The sequence below is a fragment of the Pipistrellus kuhlii genome, unplaced genomic scaffold (assembly GCF_014108245.1).
Source record: "Pipistrellus kuhlii isolate mPipKuh1 unplaced genomic scaffold, mPipKuh1.p scaffold_m20_p_8, whole genome shotgun sequence".
Classification (NCBI taxonomy): Eukaryota; Metazoa; Chordata; class Mammalia; order Chiroptera; family Vespertilionidae; genus Pipistrellus; species Pipistrellus kuhlii.
Window position 1 is genome coordinate 21,321,542 of NW_023425584.1, and position 19,851 is coordinate 21,341,392.

General features: G+C 35.1%; 1 protein-coding gene across 9 annotated transcripts in view; it reads right to left on the reverse strand.

Annotated features, from left to right (window-relative positions):
- TCERG1 (transcription elongation regulator 1) overlaps nucleotides 1–19,851 on the reverse strand; it is a 60,099-nt gene that overhangs the window by 17,480 nt on the left and 22,768 nt on the right. For 4 of the 9 annotated variants that reach the window (XR_006740650.1, XM_045576461.1, XM_036425314.2 and 1 more), the window contains 11 exons: nucleotides 19,433–19,495; nucleotides 18,087–18,287; nucleotides 17,244–17,356; nucleotides 15,774–15,862; nucleotides 11,281–11,441; nucleotides 9,636–9,692; nucleotides 9,425–9,491; nucleotides 8,276–8,326; nucleotides 6,776–6,911; nucleotides 5,893–5,982; nucleotides 763–881 (listed from right to left, as the gene is read on the reverse strand). Coding sequence is in view for 8 of the 9 variants with exons in the window: in XM_045576461.1 (XP_045432417.1) it covers nucleotides 763–881; nucleotides 5,893–5,982; nucleotides 6,776–6,911; nucleotides 8,276–8,326; nucleotides 9,425–9,491; nucleotides 9,636–9,692; nucleotides 11,281–11,441; nucleotides 15,774–15,862; nucleotides 17,244–17,356; nucleotides 18,087–18,287; nucleotides 19,433–19,495 (1,147 nt within the window). In the remaining variant the exon portion in view is untranslated. The remainder of the gene's footprint in view (nucleotides 1–762; nucleotides 882–5,892; nucleotides 5,983–6,775; nucleotides 6,912–8,275; nucleotides 8,327–9,424; nucleotides 9,492–9,635; nucleotides 9,693–11,280; nucleotides 11,442–15,773; nucleotides 15,863–17,243; nucleotides 17,357–18,086; nucleotides 18,288–19,432; nucleotides 19,496–19,851) is intronic. The other 5 variants (XM_036425316.2, XM_045576460.1, XM_036425315.2 and 2 more) reach the window with 3 other exon arrangements.

Genomic DNA, 19,851 nt, shown 5'->3' on the forward strand with positions numbered 1-19,851 from the left:
CTGTAAAGTAAACAGCAGCATTTAGAACCATTTTAGAGCTGGGCAAGCACACAGAGACCACACAGAGCCGGGCAAGTAAAAAAACTTTTTTTTTAAAGTATATGTGTAGGCTATATTTGGACCATAAGATGCAGGGACTTTTTCCGCCCACTTCTGGGGGGGAAAAAGTGCGTCTTATGGTCCGAAAAATACGGTATATACTTACATATACACACAAGCACTTTATACATATACCTACACACACGTATCTTTAAGCACATAAAAAATAACCAATAGCATTATGATGCTATTATAATGCTAGGGACATAGGTTTAAAATGTCTCCTTTTCTTCAGCCCATTACATATATTCAATACATATTAACAATTAGTTGAAGACATAGGACAAACCATAATCTAGATACTTAGAAAACTGAAAGGTCCCTTCACCACTTCAACAAAATAATGTCCCTGCTCTGCAATTTATTGTATGTAAAACTAAGAAGACAGGGACATCTTTTCTATGATTTACCAGTTTTTATAGAAAACTTGCTCCCACAGGAAAACATGTAAAACAAAAGTGCCCTTCTGAAAAGCAATGCCTCTCAAAAGGGATTCCTCAAAGAAATACATTAGGAATAAACATTAGAAAGACAGAAAAAAATGATCAAATAAACTTTCCATGTCCAAATCTCCAAAAGATAATTTATATATGTAAAATTGTTTTAGCTGATCTTAAGAGAAAACACATGTATTTTGATAGTTGACAGTAATGAACCACATACCTTGGATTAAATTTTGCTTCTTCCATCATTTTTTTGAAATCTTCCTTGGCTTGCATTATTTTGTTTTTCTTTTCCCTGCGTTCTTCCTCTGCCCTGGTCTTTACATACTGATCAAAAACCTATCACAAAAATAAACCAATTTGACAAGTTAGTCTTTCATATAGGTAATTTAACTACCAAACTATGGAATCTATTTAAAAAAACCAACGCACTACATCCCTATCTAGGTCCAATCCAGAATAATAAAATATAGGTGACTCAAGTACATTCAGGTTATCTCTAGCAAATCTCATTTTAAAGCTCCAGCTGACATGACAGTATTACAGAAGCGTACAGACCTCTGCTTAGGCTTGCAGAATAGAAAAAACTTAAAAGCCCCTTTAATCTTAATTTTCCCAGATTATAAATTGAAACATGTTTATTAAAAAATTTCAAGCAATTTGGAAATGTTTAAGAGAAATAACAATCCTCCCAAAACCCTTCTAGATAAAGCATTAACAGTATGGAATCCATAGTTTAATTTTATTTCTGTGCTTCTTTAAGATATAATTTTCACCAAAATAACAATGCATTACATCTATTGTATAATATTTACCCCCACTTAATAATGTATATTCAAGTATAAACTGAATATACACATCTATTTCCTGCCTTCGACAAATACTAATAAAATGACAGTAGAGGAATTCCTTTTTCAAAATCACAAGGACAAGAAGACAGAAAAAAATCTGGAAGATGAAAAGATGGACAAGTGGTAAAGGATTTGGCAGACAGAAGAAAGGGGACCCTAAACCAGCAGTGAAGAAAACAAAGGAATTAATGAAAAACAATCTCTTAAAAATTAAGAATTTATCAACTTTGATTAAAATCACTAGATACTCAAAAGAAAAACAGGAAATATTTTAAGTTCTTAGTTTATTAATCCTCTCATGAAAAAAGTACAATCACCACAGATAAAGCCACTAAGAACCTTTGCTCCTTCTTATCCCATCTCCAGCTCACTTTTTGCAGCACCAACATTGGCCTTTGCTGTCCCCTTGACTTAATTCATTCTGTTCTTGCATTACTTTCTGTTTTCCTGAGTTCTTCTCATACAGTTCATGTCTTACAAGTCTATGTTTGGGTTCATTTTTCTTTGCATAACTCAAGGAATCATAAATCATGACGAAGCCAGTTGTCTTGCCACCACCAAAATGGGTTCTAAATCCACACACACAGATGACATCTGTGTGTCTTACATATTTCGGCTAGTTTCTCCTGAATTTCTGTCTTGGGTACCGTTGTCTTCCCCAGGTGAAAGATGTCAATGGCCATTTGTTTCCGTTGTATCAATAGTAGTTTGCCATGCACGAACTTCTTGACTCAGATACTTACTCTGTCATTCATGATGAGGCCGATCTTCAAGCAGCCAGGGAGGAAAAATGAATTTTTTTTTTTTTTTTAAGAGAATCCTCAACAGCTCAAGAAATAGTGGTATCGGACACAGAAGTGAAAGTGGGTGTACTGCCACAATTAGGCTATTTAGGAGGTGGAACAATCACTAGGTTCCCCCCACTCCCACCAAGTCTATGTTTTATGGGGGAACTGCCACTATTGAACTTCAATAAAAGGCAAGTGCTTATTACCTAAGACAAATGCTTACTCCTAGGGCAATATAATCAAAATAAATCAATCCCACTCTCTCTCTCCCCTGCCCTTCTCCCTCCCTCCCACTCTACCTAAAATCAATGGGAAAATATCCTCTGGGTGAGGATTAACAAAAACAAACAAACAAACAAATAAATAAATAAATCCAGTCAAAAGAAAGAAGCATTTCCCTGAGTTCTGTGGGTTGTTATGGCAAATTAAAAAACCTGGAGAGGGTCATGGGAACCCTTGAAAAGCAGCCAAGATAAAGAGCCCTTCTACTTGCGACTGGTGTCTTGTAAGACTGACCTTAATCTGTGATACCTGATGCTAACTCCTCGCACACTGTCAGAATTCATTTTAATTGCAGGACACCACTCTGGTGCTGGAGAACTGGTTGGTTCAGGGGGAAAATGTACACATTGATGTCCAAGTATTCAGTGTATAGGGAAATAGTTTTTCCTTTTCAATAGATCTCCATTATCTGATTCAATATAATACAATTTATAATTTGATACTGATTCAGTAAGCAGTGACCTAGATGAACAGTTGACAATCATCAGTAATTATACTGATAATGTATTTCCATATGATAACACTGTCACTCATACAACTCTAAACAATATGCACTATATTTTCATTTTAAATTTTGAAATGCTAGCATAACTTCTCCCTAAACCAGAGCTTAACATCCTGTACAAAAATGGTCTGGTTATTTTCTAAAAATGTCACACATTTTAATCTGTCAAAACAAAACTGCCTGATCAAGGTGGGGAGAAATGGATGGAAGACACTTTGCTTGGGGTGGATGGGAGCACAATACAGTGTGTAAATGATGTTTTGTTGAGTTGTACACTTGAAACCTGTATGGTTTTTTGAACTAATGTCACCCCAATAAACTCAATAAAAAATAAGAATAAGAAAAATCACAAGTTAAAATTTATGGTAATAATTACACGTCCTTTACAATGCTGTGTGTGTGTGTGAGAGAGAGAGAGAGAGGGAGGGAGGGAGGGAGGGAGGGAGGGAGAGAGGGAGAGAGAGAGAGAGAGAGAGAGAGAGAGAGAGATGTCTACAGATAATTAAAAGGACAAAACTGAAAAAGATGTAATTTTACATTGAAGCATTTTTAATGAAATTGTTAGTTTTTTTTCAAATCAAAGCACAAATTTGAGATACTAGCACTTATTGGCTACCCTTGATTTTTTTACTCCCAAGAGAATATTTCACAAAAAAAAATAACTGAAAAATATATATATTAAATTCAAATGTTAACTTTTTTATATTCCAGTTGTAAGAAAAAAATTCTAAAGAGTTTTTATTTAAAATAGAATAAATAGTGCTTGCCCTGGCCAGGTGGCTCAGCTGGTTGAAGTGCGATTCCGTGCACTGAAAGATTTTGGGTTTGATTCACAGTCAGGGTACATGCCTGGGTTGTGGATTTGATCTCCACCAGGGTGCATGCAGGAGAAACTAATCAGTGTTTCTCTCTCTCCATCAAAGCTTCTCTCTTTCTCTCTCTCTTCCTCTCTCTCTAGAATTGATAAGAATTCTTGGGTGAGGAGTAAAAAAAAAAAAAAAAAAAAAAGGAAAGAAAAAAAGAAAAAGAATGCTTAATACTTTTTCTCTTCTTAAGTGTAACTCCAGTAAAAAGGTAACACCATCAACTTACAAAATATTTCCAAACATGAGAATATATACTTGTAATTTCACTCACTCAGAAACTCTAACAGTGCTATATAAAGTCTTAAGTCATAAAAATTTTGAAGTTTTCAAGAATATTTGGGTTAAGCATTGTTCTAGGAACTACATTTAGAGCAATGCACAAGACCACAATCCTCCTCTCACAAAATTTATATTCTGCAGAAGAGACAGATGATAATTTTAGACAATAAGAGCTATAAATGTGATGACGATAGTAAAGGCAAGGAGACAGGTTGATCAGAAGGCATTTGGACAAGTACCTGCATGAAAAATCTGGAGTAAAAAATTCCCAGGCACAGGGAATAGAAAGTACCAGAATGTACCTGACTGGCTTGCTCAAGGCATATCAAGGCCAATGTGGCTAGTATGAATAAGTTTAAAAAAAGAGCTTCAAGAAGTATGCAGGCATAAGTATATGTAGAAGCTTAGAGGCCATGATAAAGTTTCATTTTATCCTAAACAAAATGGATTTTAAGCAAAAACAGAACTGCGTTAACTTCAAAAGTAGCCTGGTTGCTGTGTGGAGAAAAAACTTGACTTTGGAGGAGCAAAAATGGAAAGCAGCAAGGAACTCAATGAGAGGTTACACAGATGATGAAAGTTGACCATGGTGGTGGCTTGGATTAGGGTATTAGTGAGTTGGAGTTAGATGAGTTTATGAAGGTAGATTTGCTGATAGACTTGAAATGTACATTGGGTCTCAAGTAAAGAATTAAGGTTGGTTTATAAATTTAAGAATTAAGGTTTTGATAGGGACATAACTCAGATGGGAATGAGACCATCACACTAATTGATTGCATTTTTGTTTTGTTTAGTTTTTTTTTTAAAGACTACTGTGCTTGAAATGCAGATGATGCAAATATATTTAGAAAGCCATGTCTATTACAAGCACTAAAATATGTCTGGCACACTGTAAATTTCCTCTTTTCTTAAAAAGTCTACAAATAGACTTACATGCAGAATGATACAAAATGTGTATAGAATTATTCCAACCATTAAGTTATAAATATGAAAGATGGCACTACTGTTACCAACTGAAATCTTGTAGCTCAACAGCACTGACAGCCAGTGGTTTAATATACTCACCACTTTAGAGAGATCAGTGTTGGGGTAAGCCAGGTAATTGATAAATTATAGAAATTGGAAGTATGCAATACTTTAGAGGAAGAAGTAATCACCCTGAGATGGTATGTGTTACTGAATCATCACGGGATTAAGTGGCAATGAAGCTCCATTTTAAGAGATGCCACTCAGATGTGAACTTGATGTGTATAGTGTGTGTAAGACATAAACATACCTCTAAGTATTTTCTGTTCAGAGGACACACACACGCACACATGCATATTACTACACAATAGCCTAGGAGGCTATAAACCAGTGTTCATTGCTGATCCTGCATGTTAGGTAGAACTTTAAGTAGTCATTTTTTTCCCTTTTCTTCATCTATAGTTTGCTATTTTTCTACTCCAAATTTGCATCATTTAGCTAATAAATTAATAAATGCATTTAAAATGAATTTTGAAACCTTCTTAGATATAACCTTAGTTTGTATGAGACGTAAGGATAAAATGTTCATGAGGCAATAGCTACATCCACAAGGGCAAAAATATCCAAGAACTTCTGAGGTAGAAATGTCCACACAGAGAAAGGATGCCTGTGTTCTAAGATATGAGACTGTGCTTTTTTTAAAGCACTGTGTTAGGAAAAGGAAAGAAAAAAGATGATACATTACTCCTTGCAATTTAAAATTTATACTTGTAAGCGATATACATTTTTAAGATAATGTTATTTTCCTTTTACCTGTTTTCGTTCTTTAGGGTTGAGAAGTAAGTACCGAGGATCAAAAACTATCTTGTGCAACTCCTTCTCCCATGTTGAAAAAGCAGACACCTTTAACATAAAAAAATGTATTGCCCTTCATAAGTAAGTTGGCTCTAAAAACATAAAGGTCATATAATTTTGCTTGAAATCTACAGGACATCTGCTTAAAAAGGAGACATAATAAAAAGCACCCTGAATTTTCCATCACTAATAAATGACAAGCAGTGGGAGGTAATAGCAAATTTCCACACTAATTGGCTGTGAACATTTCTGTATTATATAAAAATAAGACACACCTAATTATTCATTAACATAGCCACTACTGTGTGACATTTTAAATCAGTACATCAGAAAAAGCCTTGAAGATCTGTATTTTAATTTCCCATGTTTGCTCCAATCTTGTGAACATTGTAATTTAAAACTGCACAATTTTAGTTATTCAAATGAGTCTGTGAATATAACCAAAAGAAAACCCTTCTCAATTAAGGTTCATTAATAATAAGTTCTCCTTTAACCAAAAGCCATTATGAAGATATTAAAGGAAGAATCGTGTATACCTTACCTATCCTGAGTAGTCCGCCATTCTGGAATGTTAATACTCGTCTTAAATTACTCACCAAAATTTAATGACCCAATAAATGTTAAATATCAATTGTACATAAAAGGATAGTAGGTGGCATTAAGTTAAACATTATATAATTAGCCAAAAAAAATGGCTGAGTGAAAAGATACAGTAATTTGATAGGCTTCCCTTCTCCCCCCCCACGACATGAGCACTAACCTTAGATTTGACCTTTTAGCAAGACATATTTATATTACTTATACAAAACAGAAATATCTCCCCCAAAGATTGTTTTCTGACCCCTCTTTCTAGCAGCATGTCCTTGAACTGCTTCATTCGGGACTCCAGAGGGACAATGGCCCTTTCTCGGGCAGCTTTAATTTCAGCTTCCATTGCAGCTTCTTTGTCTGAATCAATGTCTTTATTATCATCTCTCCTATAAAAAAAATAAAAGATAAGGCATCAACTGACAAAATATTAATAAGAAATCTTGCTAAAATCTTAAAATAAATGGAATGTTTAAGACTCACTACTGAGGAGCATATTTTTGGCAAAAACAAATTATACTGAGTGTATCTAATGAACTTTAAAGGACAAGCAGCTTTCATTTTAATAATAAAGTTACAATAAGCTTCTAATGTTACAATGGATACATTGTAAAAGAATATATATACTTTTGCTTTTTCTGACACTAGTTGATATACAAAATGAACTACTTTACTTAAAAAAAAACAAAAAAAAAAACCACAAACACTTATCTCACATTGCAGTCAAACTATGTGTTAGAATTAAACAGCACAGAATATAACTTTTAGTTCTTGAAATGATATAGAAAAAATAGCATTTTCTAAATTGTTTTATATTATAAATGCATAAAATATTTTTAAAATCTAATAAAAGTTGGTATAAGTCCTAGTAATCACAAATATTTATTTTGAAAATAAGATTAAAATATCTGCAAACTTGGCCAAGTGGATATGTGAGGTGTATACCTTACCTACCTGACATTTTTTTACTCACTTTCTGGGTGATAAGTTGAGATTTAAGTTGAAGAACAGGTCCCAGAGAGCAACATAGGCCCAGGAGTAGTTAGGTGGAATTAGAACTGTTCATCAATGACTAAACTACTTTTTCCTCTAAAAATGCACCTCTGGGCTAAGGGTAACCCTGCTACTGTATGGTACTTAACAGAGATTGTGAAAATGAAATCCAGTCACCTCTCAAAACATCTGCATGATGAAGAAGGCCCATTCATGTGAATAATAATAATAAAAAAATATGTAATTCTATAGTAGTTGGGTGTGTTTGAACAGATTTTCCTTCTTAAATATGATCTGCTAAATATAAAAATGGTTCAGATTCCCTACAGAAACTTACAGAAATTAGGAAAACAGAACATCAGAAAATTCAAAAGTGAAGGTAGCCCAGGAAATTTAAATGAAACTAAGACTAATCCTCAAACATGGTAAGGGAGAGTAACTAACAACTTAGGAAATGAATCAAAAGAAATAGAAGACATAATCCGTGACCTGCAGGAACTTATCGAGATAGTCTGTGACCTAATAAGATATGCACAAAACAAACAGGTAAAAGCAATTTGCTAAACAATATACCCCCTTATAATAATTTATTTATGAACCATTTAAATAGAGTTAAAGGAAATCCAAGAAATATAACTAACAAAAACAACCTTTATAGAATTACTAAATGAAAATGTCACAATACAAACTATCACTATCTATCTCAATAAAAGAAATAAAGAGAAACTAAGCCAGGAAAAAGAGGCTTTTAGCTTTGTACCTAAATAGAGAAGCTCGGGCAATCCACATAAAGGACTTCTTTGACATTCTCCTGATAAAAGCAGTTAAAAACCTTACAGAGTTGTCTATAAGAACAAACAATTAAAAACAACCTAAAAGTTTAACATTGCAGGAATATCCAAAATTATGGTACATAAACAGAATGAATACAATCATTTATAATAACTAAGAAAACAAATGTCTTACTCTAGATTAAAAAAAATACAGTTAGTTAATTACAACTAATAAAAATACTTATACATTTGGTTAAGAACTAAAAAGTCAACTGAAAAATGTATGGTTGATTATGAGTGATTCTCTTTAATATTTTAATTTCTTTAATGTTCTTGCCAATAAGGACATTAAAAAAACAAACAAAAAAAAAAACAGCAACACAAACATGCCCTTGATAAGAGTTGTTTAATGTTTTGTTCTTTGCCGTAATTTGGCTGCATTCAATGTTCTTTTCAGATAAGGACTAGTATGATAAACTAGTCCCTAATGCCTTCAAATTTTCCTTTTACTGCTAATAGTCCCATTCCCCCCCCCCCTTCCCGCCCCACCCACACAAAAATACCTTCTACCCCACCCTTCTACTCCTTATATTTAGTAACATTCATATTTTATCTAACGCCAGAGCATTAGAAAAACTAATATTTCTACTTAATAGCACACTCTTCTCAGAACACTTTCTAAGTTCATAGTTCCCTCTTTACCAGGTAAAAGGACTATAGATTCCAGGACTAGGGAAGTTACAAGTATGTAAAAAGAGAGAGAAGTCTGTGTCTGCATTTATGAGATTCCTGGAATGGTATCTGTTGGGGTCTATTTTAGGGAGGAAGTTTATTTTTTATAAAACACAGACCTAATGAATATCTGAAAATAACTTACCAACTAATTCCTAAAATGTCATTTGGCTTCATAATGTGTATTTAAATAACCAAACCTTTTGCAAATCTAATAATGGAAGGAACACACACACACCATTTCTACACTCTACAGCAAAATCTTTTGGCTTAAGACACAATCATCACTTCTGTCTCCTGACAACACACACATTACCTGTCCCCAATCACAAACTCAATGTGGCCTAATCAACTTTTAAAAGCTACAATCTACCTGATTTACATAAACTGTAAGTATTACTTACTTCCTTTTTTTGGCTTTAACTGGTTCATCTTCATTAAGTTCTTCCATTAATTCTTGTTCTTCTTTAACTGTAGGGTAAAATTTAATTAAACTGTCAGAATACAAATAAACAAGCAACAACTGAAATATTTAAGTGTGACTCCTGTTAACCATTACCACAATACTCGTTCTAGCAGTTATTACAAAGAAGCTGCAACTGACAGTTCACTTACTTGCACTCATAGAGAACTGCCACTTTTGGATGGACAGCATTGTCGGCGTTGGGTGCCCTGGCAAAAAAGTATTTCAAATATTAAGAAAAATAGTTATATGCATATATTATACAGCCTACTTTTATAAAATTACTGTTTATATAAAATATCCATCACATGACATGCATTCCTTCGTAAAACACTAACCAAAGCATGGTAATTCTATACCTCCCCTATTAATCCCCCCTTTATATTGAATATTCACTTCATTTTGAAATGACTCTTTGATGCACATATCTGTAATAAGAAAAGCATAATATGCTAATTATATTGGATGTCCTTCCTTCCTGATAAAGCCACAGGAAGCAGGGGCTGAGGCAGAAACAGAAGAGGCCCCTGGTTGCGGCAGGTGGGGACCAGGGCCAAGGTCCCTGCACAAATTTTAGGCACTGGGCTCCTAGTTTATTAAATAAATGGATCGAATATTTGAAAACAGATTCAAAAACTTTCTTGGCATGATTCAATACTATAGTGATAAAGTATTATCAATAACATAGCTATACAACAGATATTGCTGAAAGAGAAAAGCTGGTGCCTAGTATTTTTATCACTAGGTAGGCCAAGTTTGACTGATCTAGAAAACACTTATAAGCAGAAAATGTTAGTACCACACATACACAATCTATAAAGATTTCTCCATCATCATAAATAACATATATTAGGGTTTGCTTCATCTGAAGTATGTATTAAATGATTCATTTATCATGCTTCTACACAACATGGGAAGATTCTGTACAAACATGAATACAAGAGCAAACTACTGATAAAAAATATGCAACAAAAATTATTTACAAATATTTGTCTTCATTATATATCCTAAAATGGTACTTCAATATGAGGTAGATTAAAGATAATCTTTTAATAAGGTTTATGTGTCTCTTTATTCTCAGGCATAAGGCTTACCCTTCCCTAAATTTCACCTACTTAAAAAGACTAATAATAACCTCTTGTATGTTCACAAAATCTTGTGTTTTTATATTCTACAATTTAGTAAACATATTTTAAAAAGTTTTGATTATTTCAGAAAACATATTACTAGTCACAAAAGGTGCTTTTTATTTTTATTTAAATATATTTTATTGATTTTTCACAGAGAGGAAGAGAGAGAGAGAGAGTTAGAAACATCGATGAGAGAGAATCATCGATCAGCTGCCTCTTGCACACCCCCCACCGGGGATGTGCCCGCAACCAAGGTACATGCCCTTGCCCGGAATCGAACCCGGGACCCTTCAGTCCGCAAGCCGACGCTCTATCCACTGAGCCAAACTGGTCCCGGCAAAAGGTGCTTTTTAAAAGATCATTTTAGTATTACTAGCAAATACGGAACATCAGTGGTACCAACACATCCTATACTAAATGAAATCTTGTCAAGGACAAGAAAGAAAAAACTACATATAAATATTTTACAAAAAAAGAATTTAACTAAATTCTTTATTTTTTATATCTCTATCAATGAACTCAAGCTAGCATAGCAATCTAATTTCAATTTCTCAAGTTTCTTATGTTCCTTGAAAACAGAAAGATTTTCTAAACATCCTCAACATTTTCTGTTGAAATATTAAAACAATGTTCACATTCTGGAATAAATTCCTAAATTAAAACTTACTTAGCTTCCTCAATTCTTCCATTCCTCTTTTATGAGGGGGCTCCTGAATAATTTTGTCAACATCCGCTCTTCCAATGAGATCATCAGGTCGGTCCCACATAGAAAGACGGGTGGTAGGATTATAGAAGAAGACCCGCTCGTCACCAGTCCAAACAACACACCTAAGAAGTGATTCAAACATAATTACCTTAGGTTTGGAACACAAATTATAGGAAGGTCTTTCACTGTTATCCTGGCAAAATGGATGGTGGTAATAGAGGGAAAGGACATGTTTATATTACTAATAGTTATTTATAGGGAACCATAGATGGCTTTTAGAAGAGAGCTAAGGTTAAAACAGCCGTTTCATATACTGAGAAAACCAGGAAAAGCAAAGCAATTTGTAATCAGTTTAAAATGCTCAGACACTTGGTTTGGCACACTCCAATTGAGAATGCTACATTTTCAACTATCACAAAGGATGTGTTTCATGGCAACAATAACGCAAGTAAGCATTCTAAAGCTAACGAACATACCATAGGACCATAGCTTTACATAATACCTCTTAATATTTCTTACCAAACCAGAATTACTCAAATGTAACCCTATTATGAAGCCTTTATATCTGATTACATCTAGAATAAAAAATAAATAAGTACTGACTGAGCTATGGCACTGTAGCCCACTGCAGCTCACTGTTCCTGTTAATTACAACTAGAAACTCGGACAAAATAGGAAAAAAAACATCAATAACATGAGGACCCTATAAAGTTTTTTTAAAAAACTATAGAGAAGTCAAAATTTAGAGAAACAACTGCAAGGATTTACACCTCCCATTTCTCCTCCCTCAAACTTCTTCCCTGAGGGTGGCTCCTAGTCACACAGTGGCATGATGACAGTGGCATAGGCAGCTGAAACTCCAATAGAAACAGGTCTTTTTGGCCAATCAAGTTAATCAACAGCTGCCAAACCCAAGGTGATCTAGATGTTGAAATTATCAGACAAAGTCTCTATTGTTGAAATAATCAGACAAAGGCTTTAAAGCGGCAATTATAATTAGGATTTATGACAAACCTGAAAAAAAAGATAGCCGTTCTCAGCACAAAACTAGAAAATGTGAAAAAAGAAAAATCCAACTGAACTTAAATTTCTCTAGATGGTGATAATAGAGGAAATGCTTGGTCAACCAGAAGACAGACAAATAATTATCCCATCTGAAGACCAGGTGATTATGTAAAATGCCTAACATACAGTGCATTGGGATCCCAAATGGAGAGAACGATATTGAAGGCACAATGGCCAAAAAAGAAAAAAAAACGGCCAAAGCCGGTTTGGCTCAGTGGTAGAGCGTCGGTCTGCGGACTAAAAGGTCCCAGGTTCGATTCCGGTCAAGGGCATGTACATTGGTTGCGGGCACATCCCCGGTAGGGGGTGTCCAAGAGGCAGCTGGTTGATGTTTCTCTCTCATCGACATTTCTACACTCTCCCTTCCTCCGCTCTGTGAAATATCAATAAAATTATTATTTTTTTAAAACCAACTCTCCAAATGTGGCAAAAGACATTAATATTAAAGGTCAGTGAATTTATGGAAAAATTTTTGAGCATTTCCAGACCCAAAATTCAAGATACGCACAATGTCTTCATTTGGTTTGCCAGTAGCAAAACCCTTAATTACACCCTTATGAGTGTTCTCTTGGGTGTCTTTTCTGACACCTTAGAACACATCTTGCTAACAGATCCATAAAACAAATCCTACAGATGCTCACAGACACACAGTTGAAAGCTACGACAGCTTGATGCTGAGATGCTGACTGTATTTTCCAGGGAAAGAACGGCGAGGCCATTCTAGCTGCTGGAAAACAAATACTGAATACAATTTTTGCTTTTCATCTTTTTTCTTAAAAAACAAAATCCTCTTTGGATTTCTTTTAGTGAAAACAAGTACTAATGTAGGTCTTTTCTAAAGGTGAAATGCATAAGACAAATTTTAAAAAGTAGAGAATACCTATATTCAGATGGGTTGTAAAAGCACGAAAAACATATAGCTGGCTTTTGGTGGGTGGGAAAGGGAATGGAATGCTTCAAAGGGTCACAGGTTCGATTCCCAGTTAAGACATATAAACCAGGGTATGGGTTCAAACCAGGGTACAGATTCAATCCCGAGTCAGGGCACATACAGGAGGCAACTAGTCAATGTTTCTCCCTCTCTCCCCTTTTCCCTCCCTCATTTTCTAAGAAATCAATACAAATACATATAAATAAATATATATATCTTCCACCTGTGTCTACCAAAGAGGTCACAAAATAATGACTAATTCTGTAAAGTAACATCTCTAAATCCCACACTGAGGCCTATATATGCCACTTCCCACAAAAAAGGAACCAGTGCTCCTTGGTGAAATGGCTAAATCTAGATGAGACAGGAAATATATGAGATAAGCCAGGAACATCCTGTAAGGATGCAAGGAAGGTATCAATGACAGGGTGGTAACAAAGCTAAACAAAAAAACCCTCAAGAGTCAATCTTAAGAGGCTTTACCAAACCAAAGATGAAACTGTACATCAACAATCATCATAGGTAGAATTCATAGAAACATAAAATATATTTAAATCTATGAATTTGTAATACTCAAACCAACTCATTATTCTGAAAACTGGTATATCCTTTCTTTCCTATGCAATTTGTTAAGGGGAAGCATCTCTTAAATATTCCAGTTAACGCCTGGAAAAAGAATAATAGAAACACATTACCACCACTTACTGATTTAATGGATTTAGGCCATGTTTTGCAATTCAGCACTACTGGCATTTTGGGCCAAATAATTCCTTCTTGTAGGGAGCTGTGCTCTGCATGGCAGGATGTTTAAGAAGTGTTTAACACCCACTAGATGTTACTAGCAGATGCTATTAATGCCTTCCAAGTTATGATAAGCAAATATGAGTCTAGACATTACCAAACATCCACTGATGGGGGGATGGGGAGAAGGGAGTGGCAAAGTTACTCCTCTTTGAAAACCACTGATCGAGGCAACAAATAATCAGCAATGACTGGTAACATCACACAAAGAAACACCTCGGTGCACCTGGGGGAAAGGCACATCATCTCTTATGAACTTGACTTGCCAAAAGGATCAAATCTGAATCTGATCACATCTCGGTATCTGCTTGCTAGTTTGTAGAAAATTCAGAAATGAAGAACTCTAATAGCATATAGATGCTAATACAAAATCCAAACTGTAGGACTCTATAAACAAACATGTTTATTTTTTCTACAACAAAAACAAGGAGGAAAAAGCAAAATAAACAAGTTTGAGGGGAAGCTACAGATTATAAGCCAATTTACGGCAATGTGGGACTATATATGGATTAAGTTGCAGGAGGAACAGGAGAGAAAGCACTAATGTGGAGAGATAAAGAAAACGGAGAATCAGCTTTAGCTGGTTTTGCTCAGTGGATTGAGCACCAGCCTTCGGACTGAAGGGTCCCGGGTTCAATTCTGGTCAAGGGCATGTACCTCAGTTGCTGGCTTCCAGACCTAGTCCCGGCATGCGGGAGGCAATCAATCAATCAATCAATCAATCAATGTGTTTCTCTGTCTCTCCGTCTCCCTTCCACTCTCTCTTAAAAAAAGGGGGGGGGGGTGGAGGGGGGAAGGAAATAACCACGAGTGAGGATTAAAAAATATAAAAAGAAAAGGGAAAACCAAACAAAAAGTAGACTTCAACAATTAAATAAAAAGACATAATTTCGCATAGTTCTAGAAACATAATCAAATGTAGGTATATATACATAAGCAAATTTTAAACACTACATAGTGGATTCAGAATCTCACAGTGTGGTTCAAGTCTATAATTAAGAAGAATAAACATTAACAGAAGCACGATGAAGGAAGACACCACAGCAACTGAGTTTTACAACAAACAAAAACCAAAATATTCAGCAAAAAATATATATATTTGAAATATACTTTTTCTTTCTATAGGATAAACCATGTAACAAAAAAAGTATGGCAGCCGAAACCGGTTTGGCTCAATGGATAGAGCGTAGGCTTGGGGACTGGGGGGTCCCGGGTTCGATTCTGGTCAAGGGCATGTGCCTTTGGTTGTGGGCATATCCCCAGTGGGGGGTGTGAAAGAGGCAGCTGATTGATGACTCTCTGATCAATGTTTCTAACTCTGTATCTCTCTCCCTTTCTCTCTGTACAAAATCAATAAAATGTGTTAAAAAAGAAAAAGAAAAAGAAAAAAAAGAATGGCAAATAAATAAATAGCCTGGCTGGCGTGGAACAGTGGTTGAGTGCCAACCTATAAACCAGGAAATCATGGTTTGATTTCTGGTAAGGGCAAAAGCCTGGGTTGCAGGCTCGATTCTCAGTGTGGGGCATGCAGGAGGTAGCTGATTAATGATTCTCTCTCATCATTGATGTTTCTCTCTCTCCCCTCCCTCTTCCTTCCTCTCTGAAATCAACAAAAATCTATTTAAATAAATACTTTCTAATTAAACCAAATACATACCATGGAGTACCAGGAATAGGGGTAGTAGCTACTGGCTTTGCCTTTTGGGCAGCCTTTTCTTCTTCGGTCATCTCTTCTTCTTTGGGTTCCTATGGGAAATGATATTTCTCCTATTTTATTAATATCATAAAAGTTTACTAGAATGTTCCACAAATACAAGTATCTACAAATACCTCAAAGTGCAACCAACAGGAGGTTTGCTACTAGTACAGGAAGGGGAGACTCTAAGTACAAATCCTATATAATAAAAGGTCCTATATAATAAAAGGGTAATATGCAATAGACCTAATGGCAGAACTGAACAACCAAAGTGTAATATGCTAATATTACGCTAAGGCTGCTCAACTGCTCGCTGCACTGACCACCAGGGGGCAGACAGTCAATTGGTCGACCAGTCAGTATGATGTGCACTGACCACCATGGGACAGATGCTCTGATTGGTAGGTTAACTTGCTGCTGGGGTCTGGCCAATCAGGACTGAGCAAGATGGGCCAAACACACCCTGGAGCTCTCTCATGGTGCCTTCTTGGCCCACTGGTGGGGTCCTTCAGCCTGGCCTGCACCCTCGCAATCCAGGACCCCTTAGGGGATATCAGAGAACTGGTTTCAGCCCCATCCCACAGGCCACTCCTCTTGGGAAGATGCCAGACACAGGAAGGGCTCATGGCTGGTGAGTGCTGCTATGGCAACGCGAGCCTCTCCTATCAATTATGGCAGGCACAGTGGCGTCAGGATGAGCAGGAGCATCAGGTAGGAGCTGCAGGCGGCGTTGGACTATCGGTTCTAGCCAGATCCCTGCAGGCCACCCAGAGGGACCCCACCTGTGCACGAATTCACGTACTAGCCCTCTAGTGTTTAATAATGTTCTAAATCCTGGCCCTCTAGACACAGGCAAATTCCAGTAGAGCAGATCCCAGCAACAGCAGATGGTCCTATCTTAAAGATTAACTAACCATCTGCTAGAAGCCGTAATGGGGAATACAGTATACAAAATTAAAGGAGAACTCTTCATTTAAGGTCATTTCCTTTTTTTTGCTAACTTCCTTACTAATAAAACATGACTACCATTGTTCCCTCACCAAATAAAAGAAGTTTCCAAAAACCAGAGCTCTTTTAATGCTGTATGGAGACCATGCCATGCCAGGACAGATGAAATAGAATGAACATCCCTCAAATGTGAATTTGTATTCATAACTTTACCATGTACCAGTCTGTAAGTCAGGAGGGTCGATATCAGATTCAAGCTCTGGTCTAAGACCCTTTCTTTCTATAGGCCTTAATTTACTAAAAGAAGTAGTCTAATCAAACTTTCAGAGGAAAAACTGAATTAGAAACTTCAAGGGACACTAACATTTCTTAAATCAAATGTATAACAATTATCTAAAACTATTTCAAATGACTCTTCAGTTACAAGTAACTTGTACCCAAAAATCAATGTCAGCTGCCATGCCAACAGGCTGCAGCCTTTACCTCCTTGATCTCTTTTATTGGCTCTTCTTTAGGATCCTCCTCCTCCGTTTCCATTGGCAAAGGTTCTTCAGAAGGTTCTTTAATTGGCTCTTTAATCTTCTCTTCTAATTTTTCTATTTAAAAAGTTAAGATAATGTCACGCCATGGTTTTGATGTAATTTTCCAAAAGCTTTCAGGAACTAAGCAGTTAAGATATTCCATAACTAGAAGTTACTAACCATAAAGATAAAATGTTTTTCCTTATAATATCATTAATTGAATCTATTATAACACTCAACTTCAAATACCTTGCTATGCCAATCAGGAAACTGTCACTAAAAAGAAGTACTGATTTCAGAGAGATATAAAGTCTTTCAGTTCATTCATACATCATTTATAGTATTCATTTTGCTAAAAGGGACAAAATATTAAGATACTTAGGAACAGAAACAAACTTGCGGCATAAAAATTATTAGTTTTCTTTATCCAAGACTTCAATTGCCTAAACTTTTTTACCATGTTTCAGAATATATACAATACAAGCATTCCTTCCTGATCAGTACTATCAAATCTTAATAATGATATCAATAATTATACAACAGAATTATGCAATTCCTGGTAATAGTAAAAATATGTATTTGTATGTAGGTATAATTTAATTTCTCCAGATGGAAAAATGATGGGACAAACATGTAGTAGATGAACTGTTTTTTTAAGTAAAATAGATGTTTATTCAGTAAGAATAAATAATCCAACTAGAAAATTCCTCAAATGTGTCAGAAAGGAATTAACTCAGAATTTCAAATAGCCTTCATTTATAATACCATTGTTTATATTATGTCTCACCAAGTCATTAAACTATACCTTTTTCTTTCAGTTCTTGGGGTTTTTCCCAGGTTGATTCTAATGTTCTATTATTATAATAATATGTCTTCCCATCTGCTGTTTTATATTCAGTCCACTCAGAAATAGCTGTTGCTCCAGCTAAGGTAGCAGGTGAAGCTGCAATAGCAACCTGGGGATGTATCATGGGTACAATAGGAGGGGCCATTCCTGGCAACACACCTAAAAGAAGAAGAATAAAAAGTTAGACCCAAGTATCAAATTGCAATTCAAAATAAAACTTTAAAATATGAGCTAAATCTATTAAATATTAATAAAGAATGAGCCAGTTGGAATTTTAAAAATTCACATAAAATGTGACTTAATTACTTAAATCTACTTCCCTGGTTCATTTCTAATGGCTAAATTCAATTAGATGCATATATTCAACCCAAGAAGTACCTTAAGAACAGTCAGAAATTTGAGTCACACCTCTGATGAACTCTCAAATAATAAATTATAAAAATCACGGTACATTCTCTACTTATTAACAGAAATATATTTTATAAGGACTTCTCAAATTGTAGTAAAATAAAGGCAATGAGCATATTTACTGAGTATATGTCCTGAGACAAAATTATTTTCTAATTCTAAGGAATCTAAAAGGGTCTGAATAAAATTCTCAGCTTAAAGTAAATTACTGAGTTTATTATCAAATCTACTTTAAATATTAAGTGGTTAAGTCAAATATCGCTATAAACTGTCACTCAGTTTAGGCTTTTCCTTAAAAATATAAAAACAAAAATAAAAGTATTAAAAGGTAAGCCAGATTTTGTATTTTTACAAGATAACTAAAAAAGTTGTTATTACATAAATAATATTAATTAAGAATAGGTGAATTAAAACAGAAAAATCCTCAAATCCTATACTAAAATTTAGGTTTTGGGTAGTTATCTTCAATAACTTTAAAATGTAAGTTTATACAATACACACAAATACACACACACACACACAAATACTAGCATGCAAGCATAATCATATCACTTTACACATGGAAATGATTTTTTTATATTTAACTTAAAAACACACATCAAAAAATAAAATTAAATGTTATGAATATGAGAATGAAGTTGTTTACACTTATTAAACAAATTAAGTGATCTGACCTTATTTACTTTTGTGAACCAAAGAAGCTAATACTACAGGCAATTGGGAAAATCAAGTGTTGGCCAAATATGACAACTGCATTTATACTGCTCATTAAAAAGAAAAAGAAAAATTAAAAAAAATCCACTCACTTGGGCAAAAATAAATAAAAGAATAAACAACAACATTCACTACCATGCCAACTTACAGACAAAACAAACTAAGATGGTTTTAAAAATTACCGGTCTTGGTGGTAGCGACTGTCTTTACATACGGGCAGCTGACTATTTGCATCATTGCTACACCTGTAAAATGGATAAGCAAGCATATGTTGGAAAGCTGCCATTGTATGTCGGCTACCACTGGGATTCAGGAAAATAATTTACCACTACAATTTAGAATGCTATTTCCAAGAATGGAATAAAATTTCTTTTTGTTTGACATTTTGTGGGAAGTGGCGCCAAATCCAATGATAATTCTAAATTATAGCATCAATTACCTTTTTATCAACCAGCTGTGATAATATTTGAAGGAGTCTAGAGAATTTAAATTCAACAAAGGAAAGCCCCTTCATTACATATACATAACAGGTTCTCACTGGGACCCTTTCTCACAGGACATCAAACCCATGCTGCTGTTGCTTATATACCAGTGACAGGCA